The sequence below is a fragment of the Ovis canadensis genome, chromosome 2 (assembly GCF_042477335.2).
Source record: "Ovis canadensis isolate MfBH-ARS-UI-01 breed Bighorn chromosome 2, ARS-UI_OviCan_v2, whole genome shotgun sequence".
Lineage (NCBI taxonomy): Eukaryota > Metazoa > Chordata > Mammalia > Artiodactyla > Bovidae > Ovis > Ovis canadensis.
Window position 1 is genome coordinate 10,922,199 of NC_091246.1, and position 21,011 is coordinate 10,943,209.

Genomic DNA, 21,011 nt, shown 5'->3' on the forward strand with positions numbered 1-21,011 from the left:
AAGCTATGAGGATGGAGAAAGGTTAGACAGACTTGGGGGAATATTTGGAAGCTAGAGGTCAGCAGGAGTGGGTAGTGGATGAACTGCAGAGAGTGAGGCAGATGGAGGCAAGAATGATTCAGATTTGGGATTCAGGCAACTCGAAGGGAGGCACAGGTCCTCGCTAAGACAGGCAACAGGAGCAGAGAACGTGTGATGGGGAAAATGAGTTCAAGGCCACGCTCTAGGCAAACTCTAATCAATTTGCTCATTCCTCTTGACTCCTTGCCTTCCACCCCAGCCCCTGACCAGTCCCCCAACCTAAATGAATCTAATCACTAGCTTCTCCATTCCTGCTTGCTCTCAACATCTAGAAAAATTTCCTTACTTGTCCATACTGACCCTGCCATAAACTGTGGGTGTTCACCTAAGCTGGGCTCACAACACCATAGTATTGACTCTCTTTCAACCCCACCTGTCACCAGGTCTTTCCAGGTCTTTCTCCAGGTCTTTCCAGCAGATGTTATAAACCATTAGTTCTCAGAGTGTGGTTCCTGGATCAGCTTCATCAACATCCAATGGGAACCTGTTAGAAAAGCAAATTCTCTAATTTGATCTGAGACCTAGAGATTACCATACCAACCCTAACCCTAACCCATCAGACTCTAGGGGTGGGGCCCCCAAATTGGTGTTTTCACAAGTTCTCAAGCTTAGGAACCACTATTTAACTCTATGGAGATCTTTTTCTCTTTTGAACTTTCCCTGAGCCCCCCTCCACCTGCCCCAGGATCCCTAATTCCTGAGGACCCCAAAGTCCTGCCCTTGGTTCCCCTCCCAGGTAATCTAGTCTACCAGAATGCTCTTACCAACAATCTAGTCAACACCTCCCCCTGGGTCTCCTCAAATGTAAGTCCAAACCAAATTCTTCTCCTACCCCACCATCTAAGCCTACTCCATCTTTTATGGTTTTTCTGCTGATTGATTTCCTGTTTCCGTAAATGGCATCATCTCCCAGCTCCCAGGCTGGAGATCACCAAGGCATCCTCGCCTCACCACTGAAATCCATCCCCTTCCTATCACTTCCTGTTTAATCATCCACTCACTTCTATTTCCCCAGACCTTCAGTCTGACTATAATCCTCCAGCATACTATTTTCATACTCTTCTTAAAAGGAAAACAGTTTTAAAAAATGATATATCCCCCCTTTAAAATTTTCAACTGGCAATACATAAATTTTCAGTAAAGCACACAGGAAGGATTCTTATGGGAACATCTCTGATATTTAAGTTGGCTGGATTTGAACAAGTAATAGGATAAGTCTTCCCATAAGGGTTATGACATAAGGAGGGCCCAGCAGACACTTGGGCGCTTTGTAGACATTATTGCTAGTTTCTATCAGCCACCCTTCAGGAAAGGCATGTCTTCATTTCAAAGATAATATTGCTGAATTTCAGAAAGATGGCACTTGCCCAAAGCTACATAGCTAGTAAGTGGAAAAGCTAAGACTTGATCTCAAATCTCTTACCCCACACCTTCCTGCCTCATTCTGTGTGACTGAAGTCTTATATTAATGTCTACTATCAAAAAGCCAAGTTTAGCACCAGCAGAAGTCTAGCTCCAGTGCATGGCCATCATTAGGTAAGTTTAACTGAGCATTGGGGTCTCTGACTTACAACACACTCAGATGCGCTAAAGAACCACAGATATTTCTCCTTTACAGATTTTTAAAAAAATAGCAATAAAAAAAATAGGCAATGACTGGCTCTGACTCAGAATATGACACTGTGCTTTGCTACAGGATAAAGTGGGAAGAAATCCTTCATGTAGTTACCTAGGCCGGCTGCCAGCCTTCCTGCCAATCACAGTTACAGATGGACAGTAGGTGGTTTCTTCATCTTCTCAGATCAGTACCATCTTGTAAGATGTAGGAAAGGGTAAATTGAGGATAAGAAATGAAGAATAAAACAGTTGGTATTTTTTTCATGTTGCTTTGCATATCCTGATTCTTGCCTATAAACAGATACCTCCTTTAGAGAAAATGAGAAAATAGGATTAAGAGTCATGCCGGTTCTGTACTATAAAGCTGTACAAATGGAACATGACTCAAGGTAAAGAAAGCATCTTTTATAGGTTTATTGGTCCATTACTTTAAGTTAATTGAGGTAAAGAAACCTTTTTAAAATTTACAAGCTAATAGTTTTTATCAAGCAATACAAATTCATTTGTTTTACCTTGAAATGTAATACTAATCCCATAGTAAACAATGGACAGAATTTTTTTTTACACAGATATGAAAAAAAAGTGGACAAAAATCTCATGCCAGCATCAAAAATGCAACACGAATTTTTTTTTTTTTATAATCTCTGGGTTCCGTAATTAAAAAAAAAAAAAGTGACATTCTTTTTAAAGTTTGGTAGCTTCATGAAACAAAGACTTTGATCTGTAAACCACTTTCTCATCTACAACACACATTCTCAAGCACATTTTTTTTTTTTCACAGCTTTTGATTTGGCTTAATGCCAGCATGGACAGAAGAGAACACATTTACACAGAGGACTTCATCAATACCTCAAGGATTTTCTTTTAAAATTTTAAACGTAAAGAATGATTTCTCAAATAATAAACAGTCGATAATTTGGACATGACCTAAGCAAAAAGGTTTGGTTTTTTCCTCCCCCCCGCCCCCAACAGTTAAAAGTTAGAAAGTTTGCTGGCAGTTTATTTCATGGGAATATATCAGATGTACCTCATGTCTGAACACATTCCCGACACACAGACATCAGGGAACAGGCACACGGGGACAGAGGACAGGGCGCTACAAGACGGGACCAAACCGCGGGGGTGCCCAGGGCAATGGCGCTGACTGCTCGGAGATGCTGGTTTGTTATTCAACAAGGGCCCAGCTGACACAGGCCTCACTCTATCCCACTGGGTCACGTTTTTGCTTGCAGTGTACTATCTCCTCCTCAATTCCCCACTGGGGAAAAAGCAATTCCCCTTCCCTCCTTCCAGCAGCACCCGCGACTGGAGGGATGGTCTGAGAGTGTGAGCCAGCCTGTCACACAGCCGTGTTGGCAGGGGCTGCCTGCTCACACCCAGGCTCCAGGGAGCCCAGAATCACCTGGTGAGAGGGCTGCACTGCCTGGAGAGGTACACTGTGCAATACCCAATTACTGGCTTTTATTAATAGTGAAAACTCTGTGACAAAGGACCAAATTCTGTGAGTCAACACCATGTGTTCTTTGTTTTTTGGCATTTCAACCTGTGGAGAATTTCTATGTAAAATATGCTGCCTCTAGGTCCCCACAGTATCTTTTAAAAAGCTCTTCTACAGAATCGGGGTAAACCATTTATATGTCATCATCTATAGAGTTCTTTGTATCTGTGATTTGTCGATGCTGATACCATAATATCCTCTACAATAAAATATGTGCCAAAAGGCACGAAATGCGTCTTTCACACTTGCAAACAACAACGAAAAAGGTTTTGTGGTCCCTGTATTTCCTGACATTATCAAAAAATATCATTTGGCAATAGCAGTACTTAGCTTTCTCTTCCCAAAAGGCAGCCCTAATTATGAACCTCACTTTCTGGCTTGTTTCTTTAAGAGGAATGAAGACTGGCTAGGTCAGGCCTCAAGTGTTTAAACTGAACAACTGATTACATCTCTAAAAACTCTTTTCTAACCAGAATCTAAACAACAGTAGTTGAAGAATAAGGCATATTAGTAGGTGTTGACAAATTCTCAAAAAGTACAGTTAGGCATTTAACAGTCTGTGGCATGTCCAAAAGTCTGGATTTGTTGATTTTCAAGTGCTAAATACACAATGTTTATGAATGAAACAAATATCTTACTGGTTTGTTAGAGTTATTTTTTCCAAGCACTTATTTACCGGCTATCTATGGTAGTAAAAACTACCTGGATAACACTTTTTTTTTTTTTTTTGGCCACAGAGAAAGGCATAGACAGTCATATCCAGAGAACATTTCAAACTCATATGATTGAGAGAATAGTCACACCCCCTGTAACACCCCTCCCCCAAAGCTTTTCTAACACACACAACCTTGCACCTGCTCTGATCTGTGCAACATGGGGAGACCAGGTACCCTCAACCTAAAAAGCTGGCCACCTACTGGGTGGGCTGGTGAAAAAATCAGGTTTCTTAAATTCACTGAATTCAAAACTGCAAGGGGGTGAACAACTCTAACACACCCAGCTCCATCTGTAGGTCTGGCCCAGAGGGTGGCAGGCAAATCTGAGGGAAACGCCATGGGAAGAAGAGAGACCACAGTGAGTTAGTGGGTGCGTGGGCGTGCTCCACCTGGTGGCCCCTTGGGGACTCTGGGAAGGGAGAAGGCAGACGCAAACCCCAACCTAATTTTGTGTTATCCCAGCCTGATGATGAGACCATCAGGCCATGAGTGAGACGGCAGGGATCAGCACTGGCGTGCCCTACCCTGACCACACACAGACCTACACTGGCCTCATCTGTTTGGGTCTCAGGATGGCTTGAAAATGGGCTCCACCCTGACTGCTCTAAAGGGCTGTTTCTGCTCAGAAGATGAGCTAGTCTAGACTTTGCTCTCCCTTCACTCTCATCTGCTCAGGACAAAGGGCAAAGAAGGACTCTCATGAGACTCAGTGAATAGTGTTGAAACAGAATCAAGTGCCTGCAACTCGAATGCTGTCAATGGCAGGGCCAAGTCATACAAACTCCGAGTGCCTCTTGGGCTGATGCTGTCCCAAAAGCAAGTCCACGTGCAGACAGCCACATGGCAGGTTCCCTTCTCTAGACTGAACTGCCTGGCGTCCCAACACAAATGGCAGCCTCACAAGCAATGAGGGCCACGTGTGCCTTTTAATTCCCCCAGTTGTGGATGGCGACTGAGAAAACACATTCAAGTCAACAACACGGAAGACACCCTCTGGGTGTGGCTGAAATTTGGCATGAGGACATACTTGGGTTACATTCACCACCATCCCTAGAGGTGTGCTGGGTTTTGTTATTTCAGCTAAAGGAAGGCGTGTGGCGGGTTCACTGAGCAGCACAGTGAAATACAAGCCAGTCACGTCCACAATCGCACTTATCTGAGGAATCATTGTTAAGCCTTAATAAAGGATAAAACCCAATCCCGAACCTGGCCTGAGCAGGAGCAGGTTCTTTGCTTTGAGCACAGTAGCTGACAGCCTTCTTGGCAATCCAGCATGGGGTAAGGACGAGCAGTATCCCTAAAATGCTATAAATCACCACTGCTCTCTTCAACCTCATCTGCATTTCTAAAATCGCTCAGTTTCTACAAGCTCTTTCTTCTGCCCTAGCCTGGACTTCTAACTCAGGTGAATGGAACCTTCCACTTCCCCAGCCCAGGGACAGTCAACAGGGATGACTTTCCACTCCACGGCCATGTACTCAAGTTTCAACCTGTCCACATGTGTCTAAGGTTAAGACACAGCCTGAAGCAAACCTCTCCCAGAAAATAAACACAAGAGAGGAGTTGGTGATTCATGACTTTGTGGAGCCATGAAGGATGGGGTGACAAACCAGGAGGCCGTCTTTGGCACAGAGGTCTCTGGGTTACGCATCTCATGGGGAATCACCTTTGTGATGATGGAGATAAAGAGGTGAATGCTTGGGGCTGCGGACCTTCCATGGTGGGGCCCTTGGGGATGCAAAGGGCTGGAGAGCCTCCACCACTGCCTACTATCCCTTGCCTTCTGGGCCAGCCTCCTCACCTCATCAAATGCCAGCCAGAAATAAGGGACAAAGGTTCATTTTCTGAAACAACCACTCCTCCAAGGAAGGCTGCAAGGTACCCTGGTCCTCCAAGCTCTGCTAACAGTGGCATGCTGGAGGTTGGTTTGCCTCATTCCAGTTCTCCCTGGAGGCTTAAAAGTACAGGCACTTCACTGAGGGACCACATAAACAGAGAAAGACAGAAGCCCAAGATGCCTGCAATGCTTCAGAACCAGTCTTCTGCCTCCAATCATGTAAGAGGATGACTGTGTACCCCACTTATCTCCATACGTCCCAGCAAGGAACCTGATGGGTTTCTTCTGAAGGGCTGCCTTCTTGCCCAACTGACCTCCCACGGGAACGTCCCTGGGCTCTGGCCAGTAGCAGCAAACTAGAGTCTCGTCTTCCCGTAACTCCTTCCATGGCTCCTCCCAAGCATTCGTCATGCCAGACATTTTTAAAGCATACGTTCCACCAGGCAAGACTTCGCACGTTTGTTCACCTCTGGGACAGTCTAGTGTCTTCTGCCAAATATCCACAGAAGGCCATCAATCCACTATCAGATACACGCCCCGATTCTACCAGCAAGCTGTCAGGCTGGACCCGCACCACCACAGCCACACCAACAGGATGGTTTAGAGGTAGAATGCAACACTGACTCACCACTCGGGGTCAGTGAACTCTTCTTACCCTTTTTCTCCACTGAATCATCTCTAATTGTACCAAACGGAAGATTCACATCAGAGGATTTTAAAATGGCATGAACGGGGTCTAACAGTGCACGAAAGTACCAACTGACACACAAATTATCCCTTAAACCATGACTTTTTCAAACATGATGAAAACAAAACCAAACTCTTCCGGGCTGTCCAATGGCTGCCCCACCAGCATCACAGCCACGGCTACCCCAAGATCAACTCTGCAGCTGGAAGCAGGATGCAGAGACCTCAGGAGGTTGCATGCTGACCAGTATTTGCAGGTTCACTTGCAAACACAGCAGGGTCTCAGCACAGCTGTTTCATTAAAAACAAACAAACAAACAGACAAAAATAATACTACCGCTTATTTGAGGCTCAGATTTGTAATTTTAAAGAGATGAGCCACAGACAAAAGAACACAAACATGACATAGGTAGTTTCACTTCAAGAGGGGAAAGATAATAAGCTGGAGGAAGAGATCCTTTTTGTCTATTTTGTGTTGACACACTGGAAAAGGAAACCTGTTAAGAGTCTGAAATGAAGGCTTCAAATGGAGCCAGGAGGAGATGTGAGCTTAACTAGAAAGCAAAGAGTCTGCTGTCACACATGTCATCTTCGAGGCCCATCTGGATGCGGGCTCTTCTTTCTGACTAGCAAACAGCAAAGTTAAAGCACTTCATGTGGAGCATTCATTCACACTAGAGTTTACAAACCTTCACTGTATCCTAAGAACACGCCAGCCTCTCCCCCAGAGCTTGCCCAAACGTTCAGTGGACAGAGGAGGAAACATTACACTAGCAATTTTTGGTGAGGTAAAGGCAAATTGCACAAAGTGGACACGGGAGGTGGGGCTTGGTATACGCCCGCTGACCTCAGCAACTCTCAACAACTCAGAGTTATTCTGACTTCAAGACAACAGATGACCCCTCTCAGGCCTGTCTCTCTACCCTGATGACATTTAACAAGCAAAAGAACGGTGAAGAATGTCACAGAGAAAAATGCACCCTTTTTTTTTCATTTTACATAAAACAGTTCCCAATCTACTACATTTTAGTGTCAGAAAACGAGTTTGGGGAACACTGCTCCCTCCACTTCCCAAGGCATTGGCATAAGGACAAGGACGCTGGCTGGCTGGCTCTAGCGTGGATGCACCAAGACACTGATTTAAGCGGTCCCACACGAACCGGAAACCGTAACACAGGTGTCACTCGTGACGGGCAGGCAGCAGGCCACACTCAGAGCCACACAGACCACTGTACATTAAGGGCTTTTCCTGGAGGCGCCGACACCACCTTCCAGGCCGAGACGAGTCAAGGCCCGTGGAGGCCAATGTCAGAGCGGCCGGGCGTCCACAGAAAGCAAGCGCCGCCTCCTGCTCATGCCTTCCCCACGGCCTTGCGGAGCAGGACCCGGCTCTCCTCCTCAGCAGGCAACTCTGCTGGCCCCAGAGAGGAGACTGTAAGGAGATGTCAGAATGTCAGCTGAGGGCTGACGTGCCCCTCAGTTTCAAATCTTCATAGTGTCCCACCGAGCAGGTTCCTTCACACCACGGAGGCACGCTTCTTCCGCCGAGAGATGACGACAGCCCTTTACGGACTCCACCAAGGAATAAATACTCATGGAAAACAACTGTCGGACAGAGGCGGGGGAGGGGGAGGGAAAGGAGTACACCGAGGAGAGATGCTGCTGCGGCTGTTTTCTCGCTGCCGCGAGTCCGGCACCGCAGGGACGTTCCGGGGCGGCGGCCAGGCCCTGCGCAGGTAGGAGAGTCTCGGTCCGGGAAGGAGCTTACTTGGCCTCTTGCTTCTCCTGCAGTAGCGGGATGATCGACTCCCACGCCAAGAGGCACTGGAATGACATCACACACACAGCGCATCAGCGTGGAGATGCAGATCTCAGGGTCAGCTGTGAGCTACCCTCCCACAGTCAATCCTGCTGGGTCACCTGTGTCTAATGACGCCCTACACGGGTTATTCAGAGCTAGTAGAAAGAAGGGAGGCAACAGGTGTTTGTTTTGACTACATCCTCCTCCCCCATCTCTGTGAGAGACAGCAATGTCTCTACGAAGCCTAAATGAACTATCTGTAAAGCTCATCCCAGTGAGTGGAAAGGTACTCACCGAAAGAAATCCCCTCCCTTTCAAAAGCAGAAGAGAGAGGCAGGCTGCAAACCCTTGGTGAGGCCCCAGCTTCCTATCCGGGGTGGAGACACTGCTCCACGTGTGGGTGGGAGGTAGAAACCATCTTGGAATGGGCCAGACGTGTGACTCGGGGGGCTCTCGTTCAGCCACCTTGGATCTGAGGTGGAGAACTACACAAGGCCTTCCTGAGAGGCAGCACCGGGGTGAAGCAGGACTTTGTGCTGAGTCACTGGGGAGGAGGAGACACACATCTCCAAGGAGACACACATCCCAAGTCAAGCCGGGGGAAGGAGTGGTGGATGGCTCACCACTTCCTTCCTTGGTGACTCTGAAGCTGGAGAAGCTGGACTCAGACCCTACCCTACAGAAGGAGGCCTGGGGAGCCTCAAGGACCTTGCTGTCAGAGAGAGACCCAGAGTGGGGTCCGCGGCATCCTGGGTCCCGCTCTCTACCTCTGCCATCATCTCTCATTTGGAAGGTTCTATGTCAGTGATGGGGACCAAGGCCATACCAGCTTGCCTGCTTGCTTTCTTCCCTTTTTAGCATTTTAAAAATATATTTTATTATACAACTATTACATGGAAACATTTTCACTGCAAAAAAATTCAAACAATACAAATGAACCAACTAAATATGAGCTTTCTTTACCAAGTGAAATACTGGCCAGATGCTCAAGCTTTTTCCCACCCCAGGACCCTTACATATGTTGCTCCCTTTGCCTGGAATACTTGTTCTTTGTCTCTGTGACTCAGGTTAAAAGTTGTGTCCTCAGACTGGCCTTTCCTGCCCACTCTGCTTGCCCCTTCCATCCTGATCTGAATGATGCCTCCCTCAACTTTTCTCCCAGCTTTCTGTTCTTTTCCTGGAGGGCCTGCATCTCTCTGAAGAGGTGGTATTCTTGAATTAACGTGTCTCCTCCACTAGACAGGGGCTTTCCTGATAGTTCAATTGGTAAAGAATCTGCCTACAATGCAGGAGACCCCAGTTCAATTCCTGGGTTGGGAAGATCTGCTGGAGAAGGGATAGGCTACCCACTTGAGTATTCTTGGGCTTCCCTTGTGGCTCAGCTGGTAAAGAATCCACTTGCAATGTGGGAGACCTGGGTTTGATTCCTGGGTTGGGAAGATCCCCTGGAGAAAGGAAAGGCTACCCATTCCAGTATTCTTGCCTAGAGAAGTCCATGGACTGTATGGTCCATAGGGTTGCAAAGAGTAGGACGTGACTTTTCCTTTCACTTATCACTAGACAAGGGGTCCTTATTGGAAGGACTGATGGCTAAAGCTGAAACTCCAATACTTTGGCCACCTCATGCGAAGAGTTGACTCATTGGAAAATACTCTGATGTTGGGAGGGATTGGGGGCAGGAAGAGAAGGGGATGACAGAGGAGGAGATGACATCACCGACTCAATGGACATGAGTTTGAGTGAACTCTGGGAGTTGGTGATGGACAGGGAGGCCTGGCGTGCTGCGATTCATGGGGTCGCAAAGAGTCAGACTTGACTGAGCGACTGAACTGAACTGAATGGCAGGAGTCCGGCTGCTCTGTGTATTGATGTGTACAAGGAACCAGGTACACAGATAGTACACAGAAAGCATCTGCCAAGACGAGGCCCCAGGGCAGGGGCCCTGTTTGTGGTATAGTGGGAGGACACAGATAAAGGCCCTGGGTTTGAGATCTGGGCCCTGGGAACACTGGAATTAATCACCAAGAAGAGGAGGGGACATCAGCTGAGTCGGCCCTGGTGCAGTGGGAAGGTGGGGGACAGTGAGGGTGGGAGGGAGGGAGGGATGGAAGCCCCATTCACTGCGCATCAACCACACGCCAGGCACATTCTAGGTGCTCTGGCATCATTTCAGTGTTTCTTCACCATCATTCAGTGGAGAAGGATCACTCCTATTTTAGAGATGAAGAAACAAAGGCAGAGAGAGGCACCCCACCTAATGGCCCAGTCAGCAGAGGAATGAAGCCTTGGCAGCACCCGGAATGATCTTTCCACCTGTGGGAAGGCAGGACTGTCCCCCTCACTGATAGTGCGTGGGAATCCTCAGACCTGTGGACCCAGTGGAGCCAACTCTGACCCTAGTTCAGTCATTCACAAGTTGTGTGACCTTGGGCAGAGTTTTAAAACCTTGCTGAGCTTCCACGTCTTCAGCTTTAAATTGAGGGCCTCTAAAACCCACGTCACAGTGTTATGGTCAAAGTTAAGTTTAAATTTAGCAAGCTTACATATGCAAAGCATCCAGCCCAATGTCAACTCAGACACACAGTGAGCGTCTGGAAGAAAGGTACCGAAGAAAGGAGAACGGCCCCTCCCCCTCCCCGAAGCAGTCCATCCTCGACCTGGCAGGCAAGGGCCATTCCGTGACTTTTTCCCTTAACCCTCCTCCAAACTAAGACGCAGACACGCTGCCTCTGAGCAGCGGCCAGAGCATCAATGTTTTTGAAGGAGATGGATTCCTCCAGTTTGGGCCGAGGACATGTTTCTAGAATTGTGGTGAGAGTAGCTGAGTTAACGGTTGTCCAGCTTGATTTCAAGTCTACAGGTTACTTGTTGAATTACGACTGGGCCATTCTTCATCTTCATTAAGCTTTTAAGAAATATTAGGATTCATTAGCAACCATGCTCTAGAGTTGGATGTGCTAGGGGCAAACCTTGACTGAGGATATTCAGCTGCAGCTTGATGACAGTCAAGCCTGTGTGTGTGTGTTGAGGGTGCTTAATGTGAAGTCCACAGATCAAGGGACTCGTGAAAAGAAATTGTTTTTTAGTGTTAATAGTTTTCCTTTGTAATCCTATATCCTTTTGTATTAGGTATTTAAAAGCAGTATTTTAAAGTCTATTTTAAAAAACAAATAGTGTTCTAAAAAGGAGTCTCTTCACCAGATGACCAAAGGCATCCATAGAAGAATAAATGCGAAGAACCCTTGGGTGCAGAACCAGAACAGCCTGACAGGGCCCCAGAGCCTCCATCAACTGGGGGCATCCATGCGCTACAGGCCTGACTGGCAAGCAGCTGCTAGAAGAACTAGAGGGCCTGGAGGGTAAAACCAGTTTCATCAGCAGGGTGTGCAAGTGAAACCCCTGTGGGCACCTGAGGGGGGCCCCCGGTTCCAAACCCAGCACCACATCTAGCAGAGGCAGGGCGAGGACACACGGGGTTCACTAAGACTAAACACGTAAATTAAGGGAAGGAGATGGGCCTGGCAGGATCCTTCCGGACTTCTGGCAGGCCCTGACCAGAGGCTCTGGCTATTAAGGGGAGGACTGTCGTCTCATCATCAGCTCATTACCTTCTCATAATACTGGATGTTCTTGTCGGCCATTCCCATGAGCAGCTGCCGAAAGTCCTGTCTCTTGTTGTTCTGCCACCTCTCCATGTCGGCTTTCAGATCAGCGTTGAAACACTCCATCCGATCCTGACACTTCTCCACATCTGCTGGGACCTGGGAGGGGAATGCGTACGTGAGAGCTCTGTATGTATAACAAGGACCTCATGCCCCGGGTTCATGTTTGTGAGAGGCCAGATTACTGCCTTCTAATGCCACGAACACATTCCCTCCTCTGGAGGTGCAGGCATAGCCTTGGGTTTCCAAGTGAAAAAAGGAATTCTGAAAAGTGCCATCCCTGACCCAAATTTTCAAACCCATCCAAGCTAAACAGTGACTCATGGGGGAAACACCTGCCTGTTTACAAACAGGAAGAAGAAACACTGTGATTCAGAGTCATCTGTCTTTTGTTCCTTTTAGGAGTTACCCATCTATAAGTGAAAGTGTATGTAGGCTTTGTGAGTGTTTGGCACTGCCTTGCTATTCTCCCATGCCCCATACTGAAAGAAGAAAATCAGTGTTTTCACATCATATGAACTGTCCCATTACCCGTGACGTTTCTCATTAGCCAGATAATTCACTGCAAGAAGAAGACAACTGGCCACTTTACAAATCAGCTGGATACTTATCCATGCACTCTCAGATAGCAGATAATCAAAAATAAAGAGTCAAAACTGGGCAATTCTGGGGAAAATGGAAGGCAAGTTGTTTATGCATGCCATAAACCATGAAATTCAAAGAAGAAATATACAGCAGGCTAGTTCTAGTTTTCCTTAAGGAAGTTTGGAAGACTTTCTCAAAACAGAACTAGGTTGCCTGAATTTCACAACTTTCACTTTGCTTTGGTGAGTTTCACCCACTCTACACCCAATATTGTTGGGTGTAGATAGCTGGATAGTATAGTTCCAGTATAGTTGGAAAGAAAACACCCAATATTATAAGAAGGTAATGGGAAATGGTAACCCTGGTACCCAAAACATAAAGCTGGCTTCTCTCCTAACTCAAGAGGCTCCACTGGACTTTGATGGTGGCCAGGGGGTTTGGGGCAGGGAGGCAACCTGCCCAAAGCTGCATCACACAGTCACCTACCAAATGCTTTCCCAAAACAAGTGAGGCCTTGTACATTTTGTGTGCTGGGGCCTCTGATCCCAAATGTAACCATCAAGGTCAATCTCTACCAACCATGGAAGTTTTATACCCAGACATTATGGGCAAGGAGCCCAGAAACAAGCCCAAGCCTGGGGAAGTTGACTCCTTCAGGGTTTCCAAAGTGCTGACGGCACTTGGCCATGGCTGAAGTATACAAGGGCAGGGGAAGGGAAGCCACTCAGGCGAGGGAATTCAAGTGTTGCCTGGCATGGAAACTATCCTGGGAGAGACAAGGATGAGTGAGAGAAGAAGATATAGAAAGGTATCCTAGGCAACTGAAAAGAAAAGAAATTTGGGGGATTCCCTGATGGTCCAGTGATTAGGGCACTGATAGTCCATACTTTCACTGCTGTGGGCTCAGATTCAATTCCTGATTGGGGAACTAAGATCCTGCAAGTTACTCAGCAAAACAAAACAAGTGAGGAACTTTTAAGGGCCAGGGTGAGTGTCCTCTAAAGCACTTATATTCCTGGAGGAAATTTTTAAAAGGACTTGATTTTTATCTTCTGATGCCAGAACTGAAGTCACTTTTGCCTTTCCCTGCTGATTCACCTGTTACTATTGGCCACCTTGGGGGAAACTGAAGTAAAAACAATACTGCCTGACTTTGCGTCTGCAAAGTCTGCAGAGCATCCCTGGCAAACATCCTGGGAACCAGCCTCCACCCAGCAAACCAGGCCTAGCCTCCCCACCCTCCCGGGAGGCACAGTCCACTTCCCTTATTCCTCTTGCGACCACTGCTAACTATAGTATCTGGGGAAAAGTGTCCAGAAACAACATCCTGTTTGCTTAACAAAACTGCGGCAGCAAGGAGGAAAGCCAAGCTCTGAAAGGTAGACTTCCCAGACACAGTGAGAAAAGGTGGGCAGGCGCTCTGATTCCAGGGAGCGCTCGCCTAGGAAAGATTCCTGGGTCTGGTCTGGGGATGGAAGCTCTAGACTGTATGGCTGCCCGAGCCTCAGTGTGGGAAATGTTTTTGCTTATCATTCTCCCAACATACTCCACACGGGGCACAGAGGGGACATGAAAGGGCTTAGGTCTCAGCAGGCAGATCTTGTCTCAAGTCTCCCAGAGTCGAGGCAGAAAGAAAACAAACATGGCTGGACATGGAGGGGAGATGGTTCACATACTTTCACTTCACTCAGAGCCTGTGACTCGCACACTGTAAGGAGGAGCTGGAGACTGAGGACAACGTGGATGCGGGAGAGGGGAGGATACCACTGAGGCGACACCTAGCAGAAGATGGAGGGACTTCCCCAGTGTTACAGTGGGGAGTTCACCTTGCAATACAGGACGTGGGTTCAACCCCTGGTCCAGGAACTAAGAGCCTACATGCCGAGGAGCAACTAAGCCTGCACCCCACAACTAGAGAGCCCATGTACTGCAAGAAAGCATCCCACATGACCTGGCAAGAGATCCCATGTGCTACAACTAAGACCCAGCCAAACGAGTGTTAAAAGAAAGATGGTAGAAGTGGGGACCTGTGACTCCAGGGGACAGACAAGTGATGAGAGGCGAGACAACCCCTGGAGCCACCTCAGGAATGGCTCACAGGCCACAGACCCCCAAAGACAGAGAGAGAGAGAGAACCCCAACTGGCAGAGAACAGAACTCATGGAAGGACCCACATGCGCAGGGTTACTTGAGGAGTTGGCAAAAGTTATTAAGAAGCCTGGACACAGAAGCAGGAAACAAGTCAGAGAGAGCAGAGCCACAGAAGCGCAAGGATGGAGGAGGCAGGGGGAGTGCGAGCTAAAAAGAAGGGAATAACAGCAATCTTGTGTTAAGAGGTGAGCTGTACTCTGAAGTAACCAGCTACTGAATCGCCCAACTTTATGGAGAGGAGGGCCACTGGGGCTTGTGTTCCTCTCATTTTTGTTTCTTTCTGGATGATGTCTCAATTTACCCATGAGCAACAACCAGCATTCCCTCTTATCTCAGAGTTTTGATTTTTTTGACTGAGGTATTCTTAGAGGTATTGTCTGGAGGGGTTACAGATGGAATTATCTAATGCTAATGGTTGGGTGCTGCTTTTCACAACCTACCAAGAAGGACAAAAAAGTCTCCAGATAAGACTTCGCTGTTATTTAGTTGCTAAGTCAGGTACAACTCTTTCATGACTCTGTGGATTGTATTCTGTTTATGGGATTATCCTGGCAAGAATACTGGAGAGGGTTGCTATTTCCTTCCCTAGGGAATCGTCCCAACCCAGGAATCAAACCTGCATCTCCCCTGCCTCCTGCACTGGCAGGTTCTTCACCACTGAGCCACCTGGGAAGCCCCAGATAAGACCTCGTGAGACCAAAATTTCTGAAGAGAGGACAAGGCTGCATTCTCCATATTGGTTCTCCTAACTCTCATGAGAAGTTCCATTACAGGATATGAGTTATGGAGTGGAGGGGGAAGGGTAACACAGGATGAGATAAAGCATATATCTGTGTTAGAGAGCAGGGCGGGAATGTGAGCTCACTCAGCATTCACTGAGAAACGTATCACTGAGCTCTTTCCATGAAACAGGCATTGCTCGGCCCTACATATAAATCTCTAAGTGTTCTTCTCAGAGGTAGGCTGGAGACATATTATCTGTTCCCATGATGACAGTAGGTTAATAAAGTCCTCAAAGATTACATAAGGCAGACATGACCCCAGTACTGGGGGGGAGAGGGGACTCATGGTTGCTGGGGGACAGGTGCCAGGACCAAGGACAGAGTCAATTCGAGACAGGTGTCTTCTCAGTCACATGTTGCTAACTGAAAAACGGGCAGAACTTCCTAACTGGCGCCGTGTGAACGACAGCAATACTGGTCCCCCCAGCCCCCGAGGAAGTCAGAGCTGGCCACCTCCAGTTTCAAGCAATCTGGTCCTCAATCCCAATGTTCCATACAAATATTTTCATTTTCTATGTGACCTGTGAGATGGAAGAGAAGTTGAGAAAACACTGAGGCAGGGTAAAGTTTGAGAAGAGGCTACTGAATTTGGCAAATATTCAGTAAGAATGCTTCAAAAAAATAGAAAAAAAGATGCAAACTCCAGAGAATGGCTGGTGAGAAGGGAAAAGTGAGCACCCAAGATGTGTGGAGAGCGGACACTGAGGAGAGAGGAGCCCTGGGCTCACATGCGTGATGGCTGAATGGACGGGCAGGCCCAGGTTCTCCCCGCCAGTCCCTCCAGCATCAGCCACACATCTTCCAAAAGCATGAAGCAAAGGTTGCTGCGAGCCCTCGCAGTGGGGATAAAGGGCTCCAGCTTGGACACCAGACATATCAGGGGCCCAATTCCAGCTCCACCATGTCTGAGCTTTTGTGGGTGGGTCACATAGGTCCCCTGAGCCCTGGCTGCTCATCTGTAAGGTGGGAACCACATTGATAGAAGGCTGTTGTTGGAATTAAACAACGGAGGTGCCAGAGCCCTGCCCTGCTGTGGTGGGTTACTCTGGCTTCCTAAACCAGGCTGAGGTCACGGCTCCTGTGGAGAGAACTGGGAGTCATCAGGCGCGCCTCTCCTCACTCACCAGAGGTATCTGGAAACAGCAGATACTCCTGCGGAACTCTCAGGCCTATGGAAGCTCCGTATTCAGAAGTCCCCCTGTCTCTAGCTGCTATTTCAGAACTGGAGGTCTTGCTACCCACTGCCACATCCCCTTCATTCCAGAATGTTCACCATTCTGGTGGTTCTAAGAATTTGTAAAGGTCCACCGCCCTTGAGAGGCTCGTCCAAGTGGCCTCGAGCGCTCCCTCCCCTCCTCACCCTTGCTCACCCTGAGAAGCGCACATCTAGCCTTCTGCCCCATCCACCTCAGTCGCGCCACACGCCTCCACCCATGATGGTGCTACCCACTTCCAACAGCCTCAGGAAGGATCCAGTACCAGGCTTCAGTAGGTCGGGGCCTGAAACAGCCCCTCTTTTTCTTTTAACCTTTCATAAAACATTCTCTCTTGGCATCCCTTTTTTAATTTTTTGAATCAACATGTGACTATATAAGCATTTGTAGAGAATCAAATGCAGAATACAATGTGCCTGGTCTCCTGGGGTTTGCCCTCACAGGAGTTCACATTAGAGTGTGCATGCTTGCTGACCAGTTTTAAATGCAATTCCTTGGGCCCCCTCTGTTTCCACTAGTAGCTTTGATAGCATCCCTTTGATAGCTTCTAAGGAAGGGCAAATTCTCAGATTTCCCTAAGTCCATGGTCCTGACAGAGGCAGCAAAAAGCAGCCAGCTCCCTCCCTGCTCAGAGCCTTTCATTTCTCCAAATTAAAATCAAAATTAAAATAAGGAAGCCGAGTCTGCACAATCAAAGCTCCACTTGCCTGAGAATAAACCACCTCAGGGTCTGTGGACTTTCCTTCACCTAAAACCACAGCAATCTTTAAATTTTACGATACAAACATTTTCCCTCCGTTCCAGAGGCCTCATTACTGCCTGCCTCCAGCACAGCACATGCCAAGAAGCCGCAGTCACCGGGCTCCCCATCCACCTGGCCAACAGCCGGAGTCACAGGGCTCAGCCCTCTGTCCAAAGGCATCCACTCCCCTGTGAAATCCCAGTGAGGGACACTGAGACCCAAGAGGCCAACCCCTTCTGCTGGGTTACAAAGAAGTGGTCAGTTTTCAACACCTCTCCTTGGCGTCACATAAAATCAACTTTGCCTCACTCTTCAGAGCAACCTTTCAAGACTCAAAAGGAAGTCAGCCCCCAGACTCCCGCAGATCTTCTGTTTTCCAGCCCAGACCCCAACCTCCCTGTGAGAACCTCCCGTCTTCGGGTGGGAGTCCTTTCCTTGCCTGTAGCCCTGGGATGGACCTGTGAGCAGTCTTGTTCCCATGACAGTCACCAACAGTAGAGCCTGTTGAGTCCTGGGGGAACATCAGCCCTGACCCACTTCCTGAAAGCCTGGCTCTTTTCTCACCAACAGCAGCTCTGGAAAGTGAAGCTCAAACATAAGACATTAAACAGAACACAGCCAAACCTTAAGCTACTCAATTTCCCACAGCAGCTGTCTCTCTGTTGCTATAGACATCTGGGAGGCGTGGGGATGCAGGGGACACTTTGGGTCACAAGGAAACATTGCCCCCAACACTGCACTCAGGAAAAAAAAAATAATTAAAAAAAAAAGTGGCCAACAAACCTAGAAAACGAAGCTCTCGTTCAGCACTCCTACTAGAGGCAATGCGGAGCCAGTCTGGACAATAGAACACCCACCAGCACAGCATCTGTTATTGCATCAGACACTTGACTGATTCTCCCATCTTCACAGCAATCACATGGATGAATCCCACAGAGGCTGGGGACAGAGTGGGGATTCAAACCCAGGGCCATCTGATTCCAAGCCTGGGCTCCATCTACCAAGCGGTGGTTGATTGAACAGGCCGCCAACCAAGCCCTCCACGGTCCACCAAAGCAGCGGCCGCCCCAGACCCCAAACTGGAGACACAATTTCAGCTGACCCCACTGTTGATTACACTTACCTGCTTTGTTAAATATCACCATTGCTATACGAGAAGCAAGTTCACTTTGGAGTGGTTCAGAATTCCACAAAACAGAGGGAAGACAGACACTGCGCCCTCCCCCCGACCCCCTCGATGCTGTGCTTAGGGTGTGGGAATGTTTGGAACCTCCAGATTGGAAAGAAACCCTTCCCCCTCTTGGAAGAACTCTTGTGGCCAAGAGAATGAGTCAGATGGGTGAGCAAGTGATGCTCCAGGGAAGTGAGGGCAACAGCAGCAGGAAGATTTCAACACCCAAGATTTCACCCAGGCCGGCACAAAGGGCACAGCACGAGGCCCGAGCCCCACAGCTTAGCTGGGTGGAACGTGGGAGCCAGAAACAGCAGCTTCCTCTGCTCCCAGGTGGGTGTGACCCGCAGGCAGCCAGTTTGGCCTATTACTCATACCCTTTAGTTCCTGTCTGTGGTAAGGCGCCATCCCAAATTGGGCTGAACAGCTACCAAAAGACCAGTTTCTGAGAAAGCTTGCACTGGGTGCTGAGTAGGTAGGACAGCTGATAGAACTATTTAAGTGACATCTCTTAAACACAGGATTTTCAGCTTCCAAGCTGGGCTAGTGGCAGAACTTCTTGTCTCTCCTTCCATCCCTTGCCAGGAAAAGTGACTTCTGTACTTATATTTAGAAGCTAAATTGTTAAGAGTGAGATTTTTACATACAGTATCCCTTGTCATTCTTTTAAATGAGACTGAGATGTGGGCTCAGCAGGCTGCACTGTGTTCCAGAAAATCAGAGGAGCGGCTTGGAGCTAGTCAGCGGGACCGGCAGCTACAGGCAAAGGGTGGCTGGGCACACAGCATTTTAACAGTGTGCCTCTTGGCTTCTGTGCTTTTGGGTGGGTTACAGTTTTGAGAACACTGATCTAGACTGTCCTCCTTTCTCCTCAGTCCCATTTCATAGATGGGAACTGCCTCTGAATCGCGGAGCTGGAAACCTCAAAAAAAAAAAAAAAAAAAAAAAACCCCAGGAAACAGTAAGAATAAGCTCAACCCCTCAATGTACATCAGACATAAAAGGGAGCAAAAAGAGGAAAAGAACAGCATCAACCCCACCCAGCTGGCACTGGTCACTTTGGTCATACCGATCAAGGGACATGAATTCACCTGGCACAGCTGTGGGGTGGCACAGCCCGCCCGCCCCAGGGGTCCCCCTGACCTTGGGCCGCTCTTCCTTCCTCAGAGCCACAGCTTCCAGTTTGGCTTCGTACTCAGCTTGCACTTGGTCCCTCTTCTTCAGCACGCTCTGTGGGCGGGAGAAAGGGAAGCGTGAGCACAACCACTGCCTCTGCACCCCGTACCTGCCCAAGCCACCACCACAAGCTCCTAGGATGGTCTGGCCACAGCTGACACGGGCTCTGTTCCCAGGACTGCCTGGTCGTGGCTGACATGGGCTCCGGAGAGAGCCGGTGGAGGAGGGAGAGGAGAACCATGCTTAGAGATGGAGCTTTCCAGTGCAGTAACTCAGCCTGATGCTCAAAGTCACAGAATCGCAGGGAAGGGTGGGTGGGGGGAGCGGTGCCCAACCCACAGGTATGTGGATGAGGGGACCCTCAGCCCCCTGTGCACAGAGACCTCAGCTGTGCCAGGCCATGGAGCCTGGCAGGTGCCAAGGTGGGATGCTGTCTGAACTGTTAATGGAAAAGTCTAAGTCAGGAGAGTTCTTGTCTCTTTAATTCATCGAGTTGCCCCCTGGTGGACTGATCCAATCAGTGATCCACTATTAGCCACGTATCTGTCCTCCACTCTGGGTCGGGTACCTGAAGAACAAAGATACACAGCTCGGACCTGAGGGAGTCTGTCTATGGGAGATGTGTGGATGTGGAACGAGGCTGCTCATGCTCAAAGAGCCACGGATGAGGCCAGAAGCCCTGCGACCACATGGGGAGACTGTCAGACGCAGCGCTGGATGGGCAGAGGGGCCAGCCTGGGCAGGACTAGGGGGAGGCAAGCCAGGCACCCAGGATGCAAACTCTAAGGAGACACTCAGTCCTGGGTCTGTGCAAGTTCAAGGCTGGCACCTAAGTGTGAGTCCCTAAACTTATGCCCTGGGTGCTTCCCTCTGTCTCTGCCGCTCAGACCCCAACAGATAGAACAGAAAAGCTTACAGTCAACCTTCTAGAAAAGCATGTTTCATCCAAAGGTTTCTTTTTCTTCTTTTAGTAGAACCACAAGTGGCAAACCAAGAGTAACAAGAACTTTCTTTGCCACTGACTCAGAAGTTTCTAATCTCTGAGTTTCTAATCTCCCGTTCTCCAGCAGAGCATGGGGTCCGGTGGGATGGGGCCGTTCCTCGGCCACCGCAGTGGACACCTTCAGCTGTACAATGTGCTGAAATGTGATGAGTGACTGAGTCACGGACAGCGCTCTGGGGACAACCTTCTCATGGAAGGCGTCAACATGGGGAACCCCCAGTCTCCCCTAAGTATGTACTTGGAGAAGTGTTTCGCCATGAGAAGAGCAGGAGATGAAACCTGTAATAG

General features: G+C 48.5%; 1 protein-coding gene across 4 annotated transcripts in view; it reads right to left on the reverse strand.

The window, feature by feature from the left end:
• SNX30 (sorting nexin family member 30) overlaps positions 1 to 21,011 on the reverse strand; it is a 132,691-nt gene that overhangs the window by 20,932 nt on the left and 90,748 nt on the right. For 2 of the 4 annotated variants that reach the window (XM_069575414.1, XM_069575415.1), the window contains exons 7-9: positions 19,688 to 19,774; positions 11,846 to 11,998; positions 2,294 to 8,260 (exon numbers count right to left, since the gene is read on the reverse strand). In XM_069575414.1, the coding sequence (XP_069431515.1) occupies positions 8,201 to 8,260; positions 11,846 to 11,998; positions 19,688 to 19,774 (300 nt within the window). In that variant the 3' untranslated portion in view covers positions 2,294 to 8,200. Of the gene's footprint in view, positions 1 to 454; positions 566 to 1,810; positions 1,894 to 2,293; positions 8,261 to 11,845; positions 11,999 to 19,687; positions 19,775 to 21,011 lie in introns of those variants that run through there. The other 2 variants (XR_011254203.1, XR_011254204.1) reach the window with 2 other exon arrangements.